Below are 20,572 nucleotides of genomic sequence, written 5' to 3' on the forward strand. Positions count from 1 at the left end.
GAAAGGCTACTTATAATCTATGTTAGATTACTAGATTCATCAACTAATGACTCAAGCCTCCAGGATGCTACCTTTCGCAGAAGCCTGAGACTGAAGATCTTATAAAACTGGTCCACACTCACAGAATCAGTCTTCAGGTATAAGTTTTCCTTAGGAAATTCTAAGGTACCCCAAGATTGATCCAAGGACCATATATATGGGGCCAGCACAGTCTCTGAACACAATGAGAAAGCAGGTATTACTGAACAACCCTTTCCTGCCTGAGTTATTGTTAATTGTTAGTATTAACTTCACTCAATCACATTCTCTCTGGATGTCATCATTGACTCTCAGGGCTCCAGTCCTACTAGTTCTGTGATCTACCACCCGTGTGGCCTTGAGAACAATATTTAACCTCTGTGAGACTATAAGATGGACAAAGAGCACATACCTCAAAGGAATAAGAGTTAACTGAGATAACTCAGACTTACCATAGAGTACATAGTGCCACGTAACAGGAGAGTAAAACATGGGTAACAATACTGTCTTTTTAATTTAAGCAGTGTATGCCAGCTCACTTTCCCGTAATAAATGCCTGTATCTTTCTATTTATCTAGAAATAAGATATAAGTTGCATATAGGTCCACTAGCACAAGAGAAAGTGGCTTTAAACTGCATTGAGTAAATACAGGGACCATTGCAATGTAATGTCGAATTAAGCCATTTAAGATCATTTAAGATCATCCTCTACCAGCACATAATACCATCTTGTAGGGAGAAACTATGCACAAAGTACAGAACCTGGAATCAGGACATGTAATTCTGTTCACTGGTTCCCTATGAATGCATGGCCAAATCTTTTCACATCTCTGAGCCTCAATTTCCACCATTACTAAAATGAGATGACAGTTGTGTTTTCCAAACCTTATGGAGTGGAAGCCTTTCTTTGAATCTTCAGACCCCTGACTACACACCCTCCTCTCTGCCCTCCAAACACCTTTACGGGATGCAGAAGGCTCCACTGAGCAGAGTTTGAAAATGACAGAGATAAACCCCATGTTAACTTTATTATCTTAGATATTCCAGCCTAGGCATTCATCAAGTTTAAGACTTCAGGCTCTAATATTAGATAGAGATATAATAAATTAGTGTTACCAGTTGTATATATTCACAATTCTTAAATATAACTCAAACTACCTTAATATCTGGATATTCTTATTTTCACTTATCCTATGAAGACCTGAAAAAAATAAAATATTTTAAAATCTGCTTTTACTATATAATATTTCATTATCCAAAATTTATTATTTCTAAAAAGTTCAATTCGCAAGTTCTCTTTCATCACTTAAGATCTTGACAACACCTAAAACATACACACACAACAACAACAGCAACAACAAAAAAACTTTAAATTCTTTTTCCTTTGGGCTTATATTGTAAAGCATATTTTTAACTTTAGCCTATGGAATTTATCTAGGCTATGTTTATATAACAGAACATGTTTGATTATATGCTCCGCATTGGTCCAGTGCTAATCTTTTCGGTACAGGTCTCACTGACGTTATCAAGATAACATGGCAAGTAAACTTACAGGTGCCCCCCAGGCAGTATCTACAAACCCAGGCCTGATCTTTCTCCAGAGACAGTCCAAACTGACCTAAATGGATCCCCTGCATGTCTTCTGACCATTGAAACTGCTTTTTACTGCTTGGAGATGCTCTGATCAGGTAACAGCTCTTGTGCTCATGAGGACGCAGGTTCAATCCCTGGCTTTGCTCAATGGGTTAGGGATTCCACGTTGCTGTGGCTGTGGTGTACGTTAGCAGCTGCAGCTCCAAGTGGACCCCCTAGCCTGGGAACTTCCATATGATGTGGGTGTGGCCCTAAAAAGACAAAAGACAAAAAAAAAAAATCATTATGTAATACCCCTTAAACTAATATAATGTTTTATGTCTATTATGCCTCAACTAAAAAAAAACAAAAACAAAAACAAAAAAAACTTCTATGTGCAGAATTAGGACTAATGAACAGAAAGAAAGGGAGGCGGGTTCTAGCTCAGGATGGAGATGGACATTCTAAAAACCAGAGCACCTTAAATATATACAGAGTGGCCTTCCCTGAGAGGCGCTCAGGCTGAGGGTGGCTGAGCATTTGTTGGGATGACACCTGCTACTGGCTGTTCTCTTAGGCAGAGTGCTGAAAAGATCTGTAAAACTGTCTCCAACCTGGACATTCTATGATTTTGTATGAAGAATATTCAGCAAAAAGATGACCAGAAATACAATGACTCACAGGTGATATCAGTAAAATAGCAAAGGGACAATTCTACTGCTTATATCAAGTTTCACACTCTTCTGTTCAAAAATTTTGGTTGTAGATAAATTTTGGTGAGTATTTGTTCCTGTAACACCTCTGCGTATATGTTTACAGTCACCTTAAGTTCATCTTGTCCCGAATCTGGTCTCTTCACATTTCCACCTAAACTGCTGTCTAGGGTTAAATACAGTGACACACACCCAGTTTCCCAAGTCAGACATTTCATTTCAGTGTCCTCAGCTGTTATTCATCTATTCAAACTCAACATCCTGTTGGAGTCTATCTCTGAATACCTTTTAACTCAGTGGAGGAGACTTCGACTGGTCATAAGTCATAAGGAAGGAATCCTTGAATATGTTGTTTAGTTAATTTTAGTCCTATTGTATTCTTTCATGATTTAATCAACTCTTGCTAGAACTATGATCCTTCTAGTTTCTAACACTCTTCCTTTAAAATCAGAGCCATTTTGGAGTTCCTGTTGTGGCACAGTGGTTACCGAATCCAACTAGGAACCATGAAGTTGTGGGTTCGCTCCCTGGCCTTGCTCAGTGGGTTAAGGATCCAGCGTTGCCGTGAGCTATGGCTCTGGCGTAGGCTGGTGGCTACAGCTCCGATTCAACCCCTAGCCTGGGAACCTCCGTATGCCGCAGGAGCGGCCCTAGAAAAAGGCAAAAAGACCAAAAAAAAAAATCAGAGCCATTTTGCCATACCTTGTTTGGAGATGAAGGTGTGAACTAAGAGCAGATGAAGGTGTGAACTAAGAGGAGCACTCAAAGCCTTTACAGTCTGCCTGACCAACCTCCCAGCCTCCCCACTCCCCTGACTCACACTGGGCCCCAAGCACATCTGGATCTTTCAGGATCCTGCTTTTATTTATGCTCTTCTTTTTCATCCTCTTTACAGCAAAAAATTCTCCAGTTTAGTTTTTAGGGATGTGAAGAAATTCAAAACTATGCAGCAATGTGCATTGATCCAGTCTTTAACAATCAATGTTCTAATATTAAGAGAAAGAAAACTCAGTATATCTCCTACCCAGCTGCTGGAGGTCTGCTCATGGACAGCCACCTGTGTACTGTGCCCAAGGAGATGCTGTGCTTATGACCAGTTCCTTTCCTAAATCATCCCGAGAAGTTGCTGGTGACACTGGCAGGGGGTAGAGCTCACAGGACCTTGAAAAGGCCTTGCTAAGGACTTTGGGGTTTATTCTAATTTCAGGAAAGCTACTGGAGGATTTTAACCAGCTGCTAATCCTCCAGCAGCAGGGTAGGAAATATACTGAGTAAGCAGGAACCAGTTATGGATTGGTGCTGGGGCTGGGAACTAATTACAAATGAGTAAGGGCGATCTTTATGGGGTGAAGAAAACATTCCAAAACTGAATTGTGGTGATGACTGTACAACTCTAAACTACTAAAAATCAGTGGATTTTATACTTAACATTGGTGAATTTTATGGTATGCAAGATTTCCCTTAAAAAAGCAGTTCAAAAAGAGAGTGGATTTTTGTGATGTTTTGTGGGGTAAGAATAGGGGAGTGCAAATTAGCTGCCTAGAACCCAGAAGTCAATCAAATAAACCTGAACACTGGTTTTTATCCTGCACCCCGAAAACTCGGAAGTGTTTTCATTTCCAGTTGACTAGAGGCTGCTTTGAACTTCCCTTCACAAGGAAGTGCTTCTTTTTTTTTTTTTTTTTTTTTTTTTGTCTTTTGTTGTTGTTGTTGTTGTTGCTATTTCTTGGGCCGCTCCCGCGGCATATGGAGGTTCCCAGGCTAGGGGTCCAATCGGAGCTGTAGCCACTGGCCCACGCCAGAGCCACAGCAACGCGGGATCCGAGCCACGTCTGCAACCTACACCACAGCTCACGGCAACGCCGGATCGTTAACCCACTGAGCAAGGCCAGGGAGCGAACCCACAACCTCATGGTTCCTAGTTGGATTCGTTAACCACTGCGCCAGGACGGGAACTCCGGAAGTGCTTCTGCATTGCCTCTTTTCCCCTGGATTGAGCCTGGCACTCAGTCCCCAGGTGTCTGCAAATCTGATCTGATATACACACAATGGAGAGCCAACAATCCAAGTACTGGCAGGGTTGTGCTCCCTCCAGAGGATCTAGAAATGAACCCATTCCTTGACTTCCCCAGCTTCGGGTTGCTGCTGGCATTTCTTGACCTGTGGCCCATCACTCCAATCTCTACCTCTGTGGTCCCACTGCATCCACCTCTTCTGTCTGTACTGCACTGCCTCTGCCTCCCTCTTATAAGGACATTTGTGTTCACATTTATTTGTTAATTTTGGGGGTTCTGTTTTTTGTTTTTGCTGTTCAGGTCCGCACCTGTGGTATATAGGAGTTCCCAGGATAGGCGTCGAACCGAAGCTACAGCTGCCGGCCTACGCCACAGCCACAGTGATGTGGGATCGGAGCCACATATGTGACCTACTCCACAGCTCAGATCCTTAACCCAACAAGCGAGGCCAGGGATCAAACCCGCAACCTCATGGATCCTAGATGGGTTCGTTAGCCGCTGAGTCACGAAGGAAACTGTTTATTTTTTAGGGCCACACCTGCAGCATATGGAAGTTCCCAGACTAGGGGTCAAATCAGAGCTGCAGCTGAGGCCTACACCACAGCCACAGCAATGTCAGAGGTGAGCCCCATCTGTGACAGCTTGTGGCTACGCCAGAACCTTAACCCACTGAGGGAGGCCAGGGATCGAACCCACATCCTCACAGATACTAGCCGGCTTAAGCCACTGAACCAAAATGGGACCTACTGTGTTCACATTTAGAACCTACTCAGATAACCTCCCCATTTCAAGAACCTTCACTTGATCAGATAAGCAAAGACCCTTTTCCTTAAGCCATTTACAGGTTCCAGGGATTAGGCATGTGATGTTTTGGGTGGCCCTTATTCTGCCTACCATACCATATGATTTGGGGCCATCTAGTTTGGGAACAGATGGTTCACAGAGGCCCTATTTAATGAACTGTGGGTTATTACAGTGAGTGACCCTAACACACCAGATAGACAACATTGAGTTCTCTTTGTAAAACACAATATAAGAGGCTTTGCACATACCAAATAAATTGTCAATTTCTGCCTTCAATTGAATGGAGCCTAATACTATCTCTATGGCATAAAGCCCATTTTATCCACAACACAAAGATCACTGTATAAGTTTAAAAAGAATAAAAGTGGTACAGAGATGGGAGGACCAGACCTCTCCACCATTCCTCTACCCCACCTTCGGGACTTTACAGAGAAACCGTCCTGCCTCGCTGGTCTCTGGGACGGTGGAAAACTCTGGCCCTTTCTTTCCTGAATCGGCTGCCAGTCCAGTCAAAAACGAAAACAAAAACATAACCCCCCGCCCCCCGAGAAATAGCCAACTCCACTTTTCTTCGACTTTCCCTTGCCCTTAAGTACATCAAGATGCACTGGACAAAAACCTGGAACAGCCTCTATGGGGACTTAAGAGTTTTGTGAAAAAGAATCGACTCGGCTCAGAAACTGTTTCTGATTGATGCTGACAATATGCAGAACCAGACCGCTCACGTAACAGGAAGGGCTCCAGCTGAAAAGGCTCTTGCACAGCATTTAATACAATCTCACTCAGGCTGAGGCTGCCCAAAGGCACACGTTTCTCTTTATCTCCGTGTCTTCCCCATCCCTCCCCCAACTCGCCGGAAGCAGGGTAGGAACAGGAGTTGTTGGTAACGTCGGGACAGGATTGCCTGTTATATTTCTAAACAACAGCCTGTGCATGCCGGCATACAATTTATTGGGCATCTACCATGTGCAAAACACACAGAATAGGTCTGGAAGGTTCCAGAAGTGAAGACGCACTGCTCCGGGTCGGTCGGAGAATGACCCACACCCTCGCCCCGTCCCCGAGTCACGCCTGCCCCAGTACCTGCGACCAACGCCTCATCCTAAGAGACCGGCCCCATCCCCGCGGGGGCGCCGGCGGGCGCGGCGGCCGCACCTGCGTCGACCAGGCGGCGGCGGCGGAGACGGGGGCGGCTCCGACTCGGTGGCGGCAGCGACAGCGCCCGACGCTGCCCCGCCCACGCCCGCTCCTCGGGCCCCGGGTCTCTGGCCGCCGCAGCTCCACGCGAGCTGCGCCAGCAACCGTTGGGCACCTGGGAGAGGCGTGAGGAGGAGGAGGAAGAGAAGGAGGAGGTGGGTGGGGCAGGGCTCCCCGCGGGGGCCGACTCCGCCCCCAGACTCCGTCGCCTGGGCAACGGAGCGCATTCCCCCCCCACCCCAAGTGCCCCGCCTGAGGGGGGCTTTCATCCCGCCCATATCAGATCCTACCAGCCCTACCCCAGAAACGACACCGATTCTGGTCTCCACCAGTACTCTCTGCCACCAAAGGCCTCTTCCTTTTTTCCTCGGCCTCCTAACCGGTCTCCGCGTCCTACTCTTGCCCCCGACCCCGACGCCCCAGGCTATTCTTGAAGTTGTTTCTCAGATGATTTCCCCCCACTCTTAGCGACCCCCACACATTCTATCTCTACCTGCTCTCTAAGAGTCAAGCCCAGTCTTGTGGTTGCCAGTCAGCCTTCCCACGTCCCCCACGATCCGCCTTCTGTCGGTGTCCCCACCTCTACCCTCAAGTCCCCCCTGCTGTTTCACTTAACAGAATACACACGTTGCAGCTCTGTCTTGGCTTCTGTCATTCCTCTACCTGGAATGTTTTCAGGGGTCAGACATGTTCTCATCGGGGTTGCTGACTCTCTTGCCTCCGGAGAGTTGTTTCTTCCGCTGGGCTTCAGTTGCTCTCTGTCATCATCTCCGATGTAGAATTTATCAGATTATGTGGTTACCCAGACCTCTTGGGGGCCGCCCAGATTGGTGCTCAAATGAAAGGAATCCAGAAAGGCCTGAGTGTAATAGATGCGACCAGTCGCGTTAATACAATTAGCAGTCGAGTTCTGCTGACACCTAGGGCAAATAACTATGTGTAAACTGGAAATATTAATAAAACCTACCTTATATAATGTAGTTATGTTTTGATAAAACTAGCATTAAAGACCACTAAAGATTCCCTTTTCCACGCCTATAATTTAAATTATTCCGTTTATTGACTCGGAAGATATAAGACTGCTTATAGAATCAAGTACCTTAACAGAGAATGAACTAAGCATTAAATGGGAAAGTGAATGGTTTTAAGGTTTGTGGCTAGACAGAAAGCAAATTTTAATTATTTTGTATTAAACTTCGATTCTATCAAATGGTGAGTGTGTTCCTATGGCAAGAAAATATTTTAGTTAGCTAATACGTGATTTCCATTGGTGTCTCAATATTTGTAGTGTGGGCCCTGAGAACCAAGAAAGTTCTTTTTTCTTTTCTTTTCGAAGTCTTTAATTAAAATGTTAGTGAAAATACTATGAAGCTATTTAAACCCACATATATGTGTGAAAGTTAGTCTTTTATTATAATTTTATTATAAAATTCTTTGTATTTTGAAGTGTCTTGCAGTTTTACTTTATGGTATTTAAAAAAAAAAATACTGAATTAAATGGAATTTCCATCGTGGCACAGCAGAAACGAATCTAACTAGGAGTCAGAAGGCTATGGGTTTGATCCCTGGCCTTGCTCAGTGGGTTAAGGATCTGGCGTTGCCGTGAACTGTGGTGTAGGTTGCAGACACCGCTCAGATTTGGCGTTGCTGTGACTGTGGCATAGGCCAGTAGCAATAGCTCCAATTAGACCCCTAGCCTGAGAACCTCCATATGCCGTGGGTGCGGCCCTAAAAAGACAGGAAAAAAAAAAAAAAAAAAGCTAAATTAAAAAGAGCTTTTTAGCTTTTAAAATAAAAAATTGAGAGATAAAGGAAGGGGTCCAGAGTTCCTTTACCATTTATTCAGTCATTTCACATTATTTATAGAGCACCTGACATATGACTTGCAAAGGTGTCAAAACCAAAAAAGTTCCCTACCTTCATAGAGTTTACATTCTTGTAGAAGATGAGCAATGTGCAGAGAGACAAATCCAAGTATGTCAGGTGGGGACAAGCGTTGTGGAGACAGGGAAAGGAGCTTGGGGAGTGTGGGTAGCATATCACAGTGTGGTTGAGGAGGCCTCCTTGATAAAGTGACCTTGAGCAGCAGCCTGGAGGACTGGAGGGAGGGTGCATATGGATGTTGTAGAACAGAGCTTCCCAAGCCAAGTACCTGGTGTATTTAAGAATCAGCCAAAAGGCCAGTGAAGCCTGAGCAGGGTGGACCAGGGAGATGAGGGGCCAAGTCACCAAGAGCTCGTTAGAAAGAGTCATGCCTGGATCCAGGGTTTTTATTTGTCTCCCTCCCTCAGATTCTTCCTCTGGACCAGACTGGGCACTGGGAGAGAGGCAAAGAAGCTCCAGTTTCTGCTCTCAAAACCCCCTTCTTATATTTGTCAGTGCAATTGGCTGCTGGCCTTTATGAGGTGCAGTTAAGGGCAGGTGGTTGATTGGAGGATGGTTTAGGAATAAAGAACCCAGGTCTGCTCTGAGCTTTGTTGCAAACTATACAGCCTTGGCCAAACCATTTACCATTTCAGAGCGTTTTGTATTTTTATTTGCAAAATGTTAGATGTGGGAACTATCACAAAATATTTTTTTCTGACTGAAAAAAAAAAACTAAAAAACTATGAGTCTATAAAACTAAAGACTAGAACTTTATCTTAGTAAAAAAGCATATGTTAAAAGTGTAGCAGGAGGAGTTCCCATCGTAGTTCAGTGGAAATGAATCTGACTAGCATCCATGAGGACGGAGTTTCGATCCCCGGCCTCACTCAGTGGGTTAAGGATCGGGGTTGCTGTGGCTGTGGTATAGGCTGGCAGCTACAACTCCGACTGGATCTCTAGCCTAGGAACCTCCATATGTCGAGAGTGTGGCGATAAAAAGACCAAAAAAAAAAAAAAAAAATGTACAAGGAAAGCACTCCAGACATCACATACATGATGCAGGGACTCTACTCTCAGTTTAATTCAACCATTTGCTTAGTTTAAAAAAATCTTGTTTCACCCAACGCAATTTTGTGAATGAGTAATAGAAAAAATTACGTCAAGTCAGATCTGAGCCATGTCTGCCACCTACACCACAGCTCACAGCATTGCCAGATCCTTAACCCACTGAACACGGCCAGGGATGGAACCAGAAACCTCATGGTTCCTAGTCAGATTCGTTAACCACTGAACCACAACAGGAACTCCTATATGAAAAAATTTAACCATGGGGTTTCCCTTATAACTTAAACTTCAAAAATCTTTTTGCCAAAGATATTCAAAACTAAATGCAATGCTAAATCAGACTTAACAGAGAAGACTGGATTTTTAAATTTTCTATTATAATTGTGATATGATGGCCATATTTCCCCAGAACCTGGTGGAATGCAGACAGAGAAGTGACTCAATATATATTGGGGAGGAAATAAATGGTAAATCACCTCCAATAATTTTGCAAGGAGATAGGGCATAAAACATTACAAACTGTATAGTTAACGTTCTAACATTTTCTTTCTACCAAGACTATGAGAAAAGAAATATATTTAATAAGGAAGTTTGAATTCATTCAACAAATACTTATTAAATGCCTACTATGTACCAGAAACATCAGTGAACAAAACAGACAAATCCTGCCCTCATGGGACTTATTCTAGTTGGAAGAGACAGATCATAAATCATCATTTGTCCTAATTAACATATTAAAACTTAGTAGATGCTGTATAGCACAGGGAACTCTACTCAATATTCTGTAATAACTTATATGTGAAAAAATCTGAAAAAGAACGGATTGTGGTTAAAATGTACAAAACATAAAATTGACCATTTTGACCCTTTTAAATGGATAGTTCAGTTATATTCACTTTGTTTTACAACCATCATCACCATCCATCTCTATAACTTTTCCCCAAACTGAACTCTGTACCCATTAAACTCTAACTTTCCCCCCAGCCCCTAGCAACTACCATTCTACTGTCTCTACAAATTTAACTCTTCAAGGTACCTCATACAAGACTAATTATAACGTATTTATGAACAGCTTATTTCACTTAGCATAATGTCCTCAAGTTTCATCTATTTGGAATATGTGGCAGAATTTCCTTCCTTTTAAAGGCTGAATAGTATTCAATTGCTATGCTATATATGTGTTTGTGTGTGTATATATATATGCTCATATTTTGTTTACCCATTCATCTATCGATAGAATTCTTGAGTATTTTTTTTTTTTTTTAGACTAACTTTATTGGCGTTCCCATCGTGGCTCAGTAGTTAACGAATCCGACTAGGAACCATGAGGTTGAGGGTTCGATTCCTGGCCTCACTCAGTAGGTTAAGGATCCGGTGTTGCCGTGAGCTGTGGTGTAGATTGCAGACGCGGCTCGGATCCCGGCTCGGATCCCGTGTTGCTGTGGCTGTGGTGTAGGCCGGCGGCTGCATCTCAGATTCGACTCCTAGTCCAGGAACCTCCATATGCTGTGGGTGCGGCCCTAGAAATAGACAACAAACAAACAAACAAACAAAAAACAAGAAAAACAAATGCATTAGACTAACTTTATTGAGGCATAACTTCTGTTCATTAAACGGCATCTGTTTAAAGTGTCCCATTTGATGTGTTTTGGTATACAAACACTTGAACAACAAGGATTTAAACTGTGAGAGTCCATTTATTCACAGATTTTTAAAAAAAATAGTAAATTCTACAATACCACACCATCTCCGGTTGGTTAAATCCTCAATGCAAAATCAGGGAAACAGAGGGCTGACTATAAAGTTATATACAGCTTTTTCAACTTCATGGATTGGGGGGAATCTGTGCCCCTAACCTTCATGTTGTCAAGGATCAACTATATACACCTGTGAAACTACAGCCTCAATCAAGACATAACATTTTCATCATTCCCAAAAGATTTGAATTGCTTGTGCTCTAATAGTTTTGTGATAGTCCTTATGGTAGTGAAGCAGATGCTGGAAACTGCATCCCCAGCGTTCCCCCTTTTGCAGAGAATCCCACTTTGTAGATTCAACATAACCTTTCTACAGAGCCTTCACCTTGTTCAGGAGGAGTTCTAGCAGGTGCATCCTGATGATTTTAAACTACTCTTTGGGCTTTCAATCCTCTTTCAAGTGACTGTTTTCAGGTGAGACTTCTTGGCATTTAGCAGTGAGGGAAGGTGGGCTTGGAAGTTTTCCTCACTCTTAAGGAGACACATGAAGAGATGATTCTTTTTGCCTCTGAAAGGTGGCCCCAAGAGGGTGTGCAAACTTTAAATTAAGGTTGATTTTTATCGGAATGGTTCCGAGACATTCTTTCTAAGAAAGACCAAGTAAACTTCCAAGCCTACAATTTAACAATTTATTGTCTAGTTACTTTAATGATTATTTAGTGAGCCAGAAGAGCCACTAGATGTCACTCTGACTTTGTTGTTTTTCAGAGCCGATCGAGTGATGTTTTCAATCTTTGAAATACTCGATTTAAAGGCATTCAAAAAATCCAGTAAATTAAAAATCACATTTAAGATGCTTAAAAAGATGAAAAGAAAGACATACATGTTGCTATGAAAAACTCAAATTAAATCAGAATTTTGAAAAGAACAAATTAATTTTTCCTTAAGTGATGTTAAATAGAGTAATACCTGATTTCTAAGAAGTCATAACAGTGATTAGGCAAATGACATTTAAGCGAATGTTTGGGAGTTCCCTTTGTGGTTCAGCGGAAATGAATCTAACTAGCATCCATGAGGTTGCAGTTTCAATCTCTGGCCTCATACAGTGGGTTAAGGATCAGGCGTTGCCGCGAGCTGGGGTGCAGGACACAGACGAGGATCAGATCTGGCATTGTTAATGGCTGTGGCATAGGCCAGTGGCTACAGCTCCAAATGGACCCCTAGCCTGGCAACCTCCCTAGGCTGTGGGTGCGGCCCTAAAAAGACAAAAAATAAAAGAGCGATTGATATAAGCATTCCAGTAGAATAGGAGAGTCAACATGGTTGAATATTTTTTCTGCTCTGGGATCATCTTCACAGTAACAGAACAAAATGAACTCAGTTACAACACTGGGGATTTTTTTCATATAGAGAATGTAAAGTTGTAAGCTGTGTTGGATCTATTTGTCACACAGGGAAGAACTTGATAAGAAAGTAGGAGTAATTCTAAATTAGAGGTAGAAGGAAGAAGGGAAGAGGAAACAAAGAGAGGGAACAAGATTTGAAGCCACTGCTATGAGACTGCACTAAACTTCCCTAAAATGTCTCCTGAATCAGGAAGAACCATCAAGGATGTCACTGTGTTTACTTAAAATTCTTTCAGGAGTTCCCGTTGTGGCGCAGTGGTTAACGAATCCAACTAGAAACCATGAGATTGTGGGTTCGGTCCCTGCCCTTGCTCAGTGGGTTAAGGATCCGGCGTTGCCGTGAGCTGTGGTGTAGGTCGCAGACTCAGCTTGGATTTGGCGTTGCTGTGGCTGTGGTGTAGGCCGGCAGCAACAGCTCCCATTAGACCCCTAGCCTGGGAACCTCCATATGCTGCAGGTGTGGCCCTAAAAAGACAAAAGACAAAAATAAAAAAAAAAACAAAAAAAACTTTCAATGGCAAGTAACAGAAACCCCACTCTAGCTGTTTAAGGAAAAAATACACATGTGTTTATAGGCTCAACAAACTGGTAAGAGTGGGATAACTTTAGATATCTGGTTAAGGATAGCAATTCTCAAAGTGGGATCTGGGGATCTTGGTCTCTGAGACCCTTTTGGGTTTGCAAGGTCAAAGCCATTTTCATAATAATACTAAGATGTAGTCTTAGTCCCTCCTCCTAGCAACACCTTGAGACAACAGAGTTGTCTTTCTCTCCCTGGGGAGGAGGGAGAGTCCAATTTCATCCTCTAATTAGAATTTGGGTCAAATCACAGGCCCTAACAGAGGTTATCCTTATGAATTAGCAATGCTGGCCACAAAGAAAGTTTGCCATAAATTATGCAATCTGAGATTCCATTCCTAACAATGGAATCTGACAATTTTAAATCTATGCCCATTTAGGCTGCTTGCAAGATGACTCTGGTCAGATTATTTAGGCTTCTCATGGCCTCTGTGCCCTTTCCTCTGAAAACAAGGATACATTCTTTGATTGTGAGCAATGTAAGATGGGGAAAATTATATTCTAACCCCGATCTATCAGTTGCTACACTGAATAGCCACCAAATGAAGTTCTATATGTTTTTTTTTTCAGATTATATATTATTTTTCATTAAAATATTTTGATGATACAATGAAATAGAGGTTTCTTTGGTCCGCGAGCCCTGAGTTCTATTCACTGCTTACCTTGTTCTTTACTTTGCCTTTTGTTTGAGCTTCATTACTTTTCATATTTTTTAAAATTTATTTTTTGACTAAAGTATAGTTGATTTACAGTGTTGTACCAATTTCTGCTCTACAGCAAAGTGGCCCAGCCATATATCCTTTTTGCTTTTAATATTAAATGTTGATTCTGTGAAATCTCATTTTTTACAAAATGAATTTAGGAGCAAAATCACAAGTGCCACAAAAAAAATTTTTCAAAAAAAAACCTCTTCATCTACTTACGATTTTATTTAAATACTAGAGTGAAAGAAAAGCCAAGGTTTTGCCTTTATTCTTAATTTATAAACTAGGCTGCAAAAGGAAGCCCCAATAAAAATTGCACAAATTACTTCTTGAGAATCAGACAACATTTACCTTATGCTTCTATTTTGTACACATTTGTTTCCACTAAAGTACTATCATTACATTAAAATGACTTTTTACAATTTTTTTTTTCAATCTCTGAGCCCTATGGATGGAGTTACTACTGAAAAGCAAATAACACTTGTCAGGTGTTGTGCATTAAATATTGTCATGACTTCTTTGCATGGTATATCTCTTCTCTAATATTTAACTTTTCATTAACTATAGGCACAAACACCAAAATTAAATTGATAGCAAAACCTCAGTTTCCAGCATAATTCACATTATCATGTATTTTTAAACAGAAAGCATTTCAGCAAAATATCCTTTGAAAGTGATTCTAAAAAAATAAAAAAATAAAAACAAACAGAAGTAATTCTAAATTGTTCCAATAACTTGATAGCTAAGGCTTCCGGGTAAAAGATACAGTTTTCTCAGCACTGTTTAAATTTTTAACAGAGAGTATTCCTGTGAGATGTTATGTAACATTATTACAAAATTCCATTACTAACCTGAAATCAGAACAACATTCTGCCTGGCGTGCCTACTGTTTGCCAGGCATTAAATATTTCTTTTCATTTGAAGAATGGATAACACACAGGTTTGAAATAGATAACAATTAAAATATAGAAGAAAGTCTGCCTCTTGTTTGTATTGAATCCAACAAGCAGAAATTTGATCGGATGATTTCCAGATGAGAAGCTGGACATTTATTCTATTGGCATTTTCTAATGAACAAAATAAAGCCCTTGTGCCACCACCTTGACCCCTACTTAAATGTTTACCAAAACCGCTCAGGGCACTACTTCGCAAACTTGGCTGCACAGCAGCATTGCCCTGCATTTTAGAAAAATGTCAATACCTACGGCTCGCCCCCAAGGATTCTGCTTTAATTGGAACAAGGTGGGGCTCGTGTGGCAACTATTTTCTGCTCCTTGCTAATTAGCCATCTGTATGGTATTTTTAACTGTCTACCTTTTATCAACTGTAAGGCTGTTTTGATTGGTCAGGTCTTTGTGGTGAGTTGAATTCCGCAGAGCACTGCTTACTGTGCAGAAAGGTTGCGGTGCCTCTGTTTGCCTTAATCCATTTCCTCTCACTTCCTTACTCTTTCTTCTCAGAGGAGGCAAGTGGCTGCCTGGGTAGCAGCGGTGGCTGATCATCCCTGAAAATACCGAAGAACTGAGCTGCCTCCTGGATCTTTTTTCCCACCGATGGTTAATTTCCTTTTTTTTTTTTTTTCCTTCCCCTTACATTCTGCAAAAACTTATTTTTCCTTTTTGCAAGAAACAAACTATGAACTTATTGCTGGAAAACCTGGGCCAGAAGTGTTAGCGCAGCTTCTCTGTCTCTTTGGGACACGTTAGAAAATTCTGAAGCCAGCAGAAGCATAGTAAGTGCTTTCTTTCTTTTAAAGCTACTTCTGGGGCTAGGGGAGGCTATTGTAATGGTAAATTTCACTCGGGGGAGGAAGAAAGGGTTGATAATCAATCAAAACTGAGGTATTCAGTTGAGTTTTGGCAATTTTCTTACTATTTGTAAGGTGATTTTTAAGTTTCTCTGTAAAATGTACAGGAAAAGTTTGGGTGTGTGTAGGTGTGAAATAAAAGCGGTCTTGAGAGTAACTCTGAAAGAAGTTTTTTGAACAGAATGGAGAAACATAACATCAGTTGGGGGCTTCAGTGAGAACCAGGAATTCCAGGAGGAGAGGTTACATTCAGAAATGTTGAAATGAGAAATTCTGGCTCAGCATCTTGGCGTTAAGGTCGGAAGAACATTTTCCATCGGAAAGAAACAGTTTCTGAAAACTTTTCTTTTGCCAGTGTGGGTCCCAAAGGATGGCATATTGTACTCTAGAAGAAGCGCCTGCCTGAATCTGTTTAAAATTTAACTCTCCGGCTCATGTGTTTGGCATGATGACCAAGGAGAACTTCGAGGAAACCAGTGCCACCCTGAACCCGAACAGGCCCCCCAGGGCCAGGTACATTTATCTGGAAGCTTTCCTGCAGGGAGGAGCTCCTTGGGGTTTTACTTTGAAAGGTGGCCTGGAGCACGGAGAACCATTAATCATCTCTAAGGTATGCTTCTTTTTCCAGTATTGTCTTCAAATTGCTTTTGTTCACCTTTTGCCAGATCTGTCAAAAACACAAAAATAAGGCCAAGGAGTGCCTGAAGAGTGCCTGCTTTGCTGTTTCGTGACCTTTCTGATTCTATCTGGAAATATTTTGCCTGGCTTGGCATGTGAAAGAAAAATGTGTCTAGCGCCTTTATTTGGTGAAATCCCAGAGGAAAATGTGCTTGTTTGATGGCTAATCTCTTTTTGTGAATGAAATAGTATCAAACAAGCTACCACATGATCTTTTCAGTTATGAATCAGATTAAAGATTAACAGCACAGCTAAGGTGGTGGCAGACTGGGTATCTGTATATGTGCACTTTTATTTGGCATATGGCTAGAGAAATATCTGCTCTTCTTTCAACTGAAAATATCTAGCATTCTAAAATATTTTAGAATTTGTAATTCTGGATCATCAATTGCATCAATATTATTTTTTGCTTTTTGCACATTCAGAGAGGAGAATTAAATCAGCCTTCAGTATGATTCCAGGGCAAAATAGCATTTTTGCCTCTCTTCTTTATCTATGCATTTAAGCCAATTTTTAAACCTTAGCCATCCCGCAACGTGCCTTGGTTCTTCATTTCTCTTGGTGAGGATACGTACGCCCATTGCATGAATCCATTTTATGTAGGTTTAGTGTTTCTGTTTTTCTCTGAAACTACAGAGATTAAGAAACCGTGCAGAGATTTCTTTTAAAATTTCAGAATATTAGCAATCAAAAATAATGGAATATAAGTGCATTACTCAAGAAACACTGGTAATTGAGGCGAAAATTTTTTTCTGGTTTGAAGGTGGGAAAGAGTTAAATATGCATTTTGCCTGAGTTTGGTTACCTATTTAAGGTTAGTTTGCATATTCCACCAAATGCGTGTTTTAGGGGAGTCTGAAATGATTCTTATTGTGGGTGAGCCAGTGGGAATTGGTTTCCAGCAGTGAGCCAAGAGTGTGCAGGTTATTACTGTAAGCTGTGTGACTTTTCCTTGTCTTTCCTAAGAAAACAAGATATGTTTACATATATGTGTATTCATAAGAAAGGCTTCCACCTATAAGTAACTGGAAACCCAACTGATAGTGGCCTAAGTAAATGGGCTTAGTTTTTCTCCTGTTACAAGATATCTAGGAGTTCCCTTATGGTTTAGTGGGTTAAGGTGTTTCTGTTGCTGTGGCTCTGGTTATAACTGTGGTGTGGGTTCGATCCCTGGCCTGGGAACTTCTGCATGCCATGGGCACAGCCAAAACAAATGAACAAACAAAAACAAAAGCAGTCTGGAGTTAGGCTGTCCAAGCGAGGAGAGGCAGCTTAATAAAGTCGAGAACGTCCCTTCTGTCTTTTTATGATGTTGGCTTTTGTCTTCATGGTTGCAAGATGGATGCCACACCTCCAGCATTGCATCTTCATTCTGGGCAGGATTTGGAATTTTTATTTGAAGAGGGACAACCTCCCTGTGAAACTCGTGCTTACATCTCATTGACCAGAACTGTGTCGCATAACTATCCTTAGACCGATTACTGGCTAAGGGAATGATATTACCATGACTAGTTTAGACCAGTCAGGATTTCTCTCCTGGATTCTGTAGTAGAAACTCAGCCTTCCTGATGTCAAGGAAACCTCTACCCACTATTTGAACAAATCGAGGGTCTGTTTCAGGAAGAAAGATGGAATGAGTATTAGGTAAACAGCTGAGAATATCTGCCACAGACATAAATAACATCTCTGCATTTTAAAACTCTGATTTATATTCAGTTTGCCTGGTCTTTAATAGGATTTTATGTATCTGTTTACGTGAATACAGTTTGCTGTCAGACAGGCCTAATCCTACCACTAATGAGCCGCTGTGCTAAGGCTCCATTTTATCTGCAGAAAGAGGGTAAACAATTATTTCCCTTATTGGAATGTGTGGGGATTGAATGATACTGTGCATTTAGAATAGTTAGCATAGGATCTGATACACAGAAAAAGCTCAAAAATCTCTGCAAAGATTATGACATTGCTTTTCTTTTCTTTTTTTTTTTTTTTTTTTTTTGATGCCTGCACCTGAGGTTGAATTGGAGCTGTAGCCACCTGCCATAGCCATAGCCACAGCAATGCCAGATCTGAGCCGGGTCTGAGACCCACACCATGGCGCACGGCAACACTGCATCCTTAACCCACTGAGCGAGGCCAGGGATCGAACCTGAGTCCTCATGGATACTGATCAGATTCATTTCCTTGATGGGAACTCAGCTTTTCATTATTCTAAGAGATGCTGTATTAGGATACAGGCTATACAAAGATCCAAAATAACAACAGCTTAAACAATATAGGAATTTTTCTCTCTCTCACATGACAAATCTGAATGTAAGCCAAACTGAAAGATGACCACATGGGTCAGGGACCCTAGTCCCTTCTACTTTCTTACTTCCATCCCTGGAGTGATGCCCTGTCTGCCTGGTCCATGGCGATTTGTCATAACATCAGCTTTCCAGACAGTAAGAAGTGAAAAATGAGGAAGCAGAAGGCAATCTCTTTCCTTTCAAGGATGTAATCTGGGGCAGTCTGCTCTCTCCAGCATAGTAGCCACCAGCCACATATGGCTATTTCCATTTCAATTAAAAGTAACTAAAAGGGGAGTTCCAGTTGTGGCTCAGGGGGTTAAGAACCCCAGCTGGTCTCCTTGAGGATGCAGGTCCAGAGCAGTGGGTTAAAGGATCAGTGTTGTCACACCTGAGGCGTAGGTTGCAGCTGAGGCTCAGATCTAGTCCCTGGCCCAGGAACTTCCATGTGCCAAGGATGCAGCCATTAAAAAATAAAAAACTAGAGGAGTTCCCGTTGTGGTTCAGCAGTAACGAACCTGACTAGTATCCATGAGGATTTGGGTTTGATCCCTGGCCCTGGTCAGTGGGTTAAGAATCCAGCATTGCCCTGAGCTGTGGTGTAGGTTGCACATGCAGCTTGGACCTGGCGTTGCTGTGGCTGTGGCAGAGGCTGGCAGTTGTAGCTCTGATTTGACCCCTAGCCTGGGAACTTCCATACGCCGTATGTGCAGCCCTAGAAAGAAAAAAAAATAAATACCTGAAAGGAAATATACTTTTAAATTCTGTTTCTCATATCCATTAGCTAGATTTCAAGTGCTGCATTGCTTTAAAGTTCTTGAATCTCTCCCCTCATCCCGTCTGTCTGGAAAACTCATATTCATCCAAGCTCTATTTCTTCCTCTTGCTGAAGTTTTCCTGACTTCATCAAGCTGGGTTAGGTGGCCTAGCTTATTCTTTTTTTTCTCTTTACAGCCACACCTGCTGCATATGGAAGTTCCAAGGCTAGGGTTTGAATTTGAGCTGCAGCTGCTGGCCTACACCACAGCCGTAGCAACACCAGACCAGAACTGCATCTTTGACCTACACCGTGGCTCATGGCAACGCCAGATCCTTAACCCACTGAGCGAGGCCAGGGATCAAACTCACTTCCTCACCGACACTATATAGGGTTCTTAACCCACTGAGCCACAATGGGAACTTCTTGTCTGTCTTCAATACTCATGTAACCCACATTTATCACATAGAATCATGATTTTTTATGTTGACTGTCTTCTCAGCAGTCTAAGAGCCTCTTGAAAGGCTAGGATTATTTTCATCTCTACCCCAGCTAACTCAGAGCCTGGGTACACAAATATTTGTTGAGTAAATGAAAAGGCACAGGTTCTGTGTTATTTATCTTGCATTTCCAAGACCCAGCAGAGTGCCTGGCACAGAATAGGTGCTCGATAACTTCTATTGAATGAATAAGCAGAGAAAAAAAAAAAAAAAAACGGAAAAAGGGGCAGTGTCAGAAGAGAAACAGGGTCCTATGAGATGAGATGCCAGGAAGATCTCCTGAGATGGACCACGTATCCGTTGCCCCTGGCTCCTGTCAAAAGGACCACAAACCTAGTGGCTTAAACAAAACAAACTTCCCTTTTTTTTTTGCTTTTTAGGGCCACACCTTGCACATGGAGGTTCTCAGACTACGGTTCTAATTGGAGCTGTAGCCCCTGGCCTACACCACAGCCACAACAATGCAGGATCTGAGCCGCATCTGCAACCTACACCACAGCTCATGGCAATGCCAGATCCTTAACCCACTGAGTGAGGCCAGGGATCGAACCTGCCACCTCATGGTTCCTAGGCGGCATCGTTTCTGCTGTGCCACGAGGGGAACTCCCAACACAAGCTTCTTATAGTTCTGTAGGTCAGAAGTCTAACACAGGTCTCACTGGCCTCACATCCAGCTGTCAGCAAGGCTGTGTTCCTTTTGGAGGCTGTCAGGGAGAAGCACTTTCCCTGCCGTTTCCGTCTTCTAAAGGCTGTCTGCCTTCCCTGGCTCATGGTCCCGGCTTCCTCTGTCTTCGAAACCACCAATGGCAGGTTGAGTCCCTCTTGCACTGCATTATTCAGCTCTCTGACTTCTGCCTCCCTCTTCCGATGCTGGGGGTTTACTGGGATAATATCCCGATTTTAAGATCA

At 42.2% G+C, this 20,572-nt stretch overlaps 2 protein-coding genes across 53 annotated transcripts in view; one reads left to right on the forward strand and one right to left on the reverse strand.

Annotated features, from left to right (window-relative positions):
• CCDC158 (coiled-coil domain containing 158) overlaps window positions 1-6,436 on the reverse strand; it is a 99,537-nt gene extending 93,101 nt beyond the window's left edge. For 28 of the 50 annotated variants that reach the window (XM_084972569.1, XM_084972570.1, XM_084972561.1 and 25 more), the window contains exon 1: window positions 6,206-6,436. The gene's annotated coding sequence lies outside the window, so the exon portion shown is untranslated. Of the gene's footprint in view, window positions 1-1,176; window positions 1,220-6,205 lie in introns of all 50 variants that reach the window. The other 22 variants (XM_084972562.1, XM_084972555.1, XM_084972558.1 and 19 more) reach the window with 2 other exon arrangements.
• Window positions 6,437-14,806: 8,370 nt separating this feature from the next.
• SHROOM3 (shroom family member 3) overlaps window positions 14,807-20,572 on the forward strand; it is a 349,594-nt gene continuing 343,828 nt past the window's right edge. For 2 of the 3 annotated variants that reach the window (XM_003482418.5, XM_084972581.1), the window contains exons 1-2: window positions 15,074-15,368; window positions 15,799-16,053. In XM_003482418.5, coding sequence (XP_003482466.4) covers window positions 15,889-16,053 — 165 coding nt within the window. In that variant the 5' untranslated portion in view covers window positions 15,074-15,368; window positions 15,799-15,888. Of the gene's footprint in view, window positions 14,879-15,073; window positions 15,369-15,798; window positions 16,054-20,572 lie in introns of those variants that run through there. The other variant, XM_084972580.1, reaches the window with a different exon arrangement.

The sequence above is a fragment of the Sus scrofa genome, chromosome 8, assembly GCF_054392235.1.
Source record: "Sus scrofa isolate SSC_HxYL_T2T_F1_AM1 chromosome 8, Sscrofa_HxYL_maternal_Yorkshire_Landrace_v2.0, whole genome shotgun sequence".
Lineage (NCBI taxonomy): Eukaryota > Metazoa > Chordata > Mammalia > Artiodactyla > Suidae > Sus > Sus scrofa.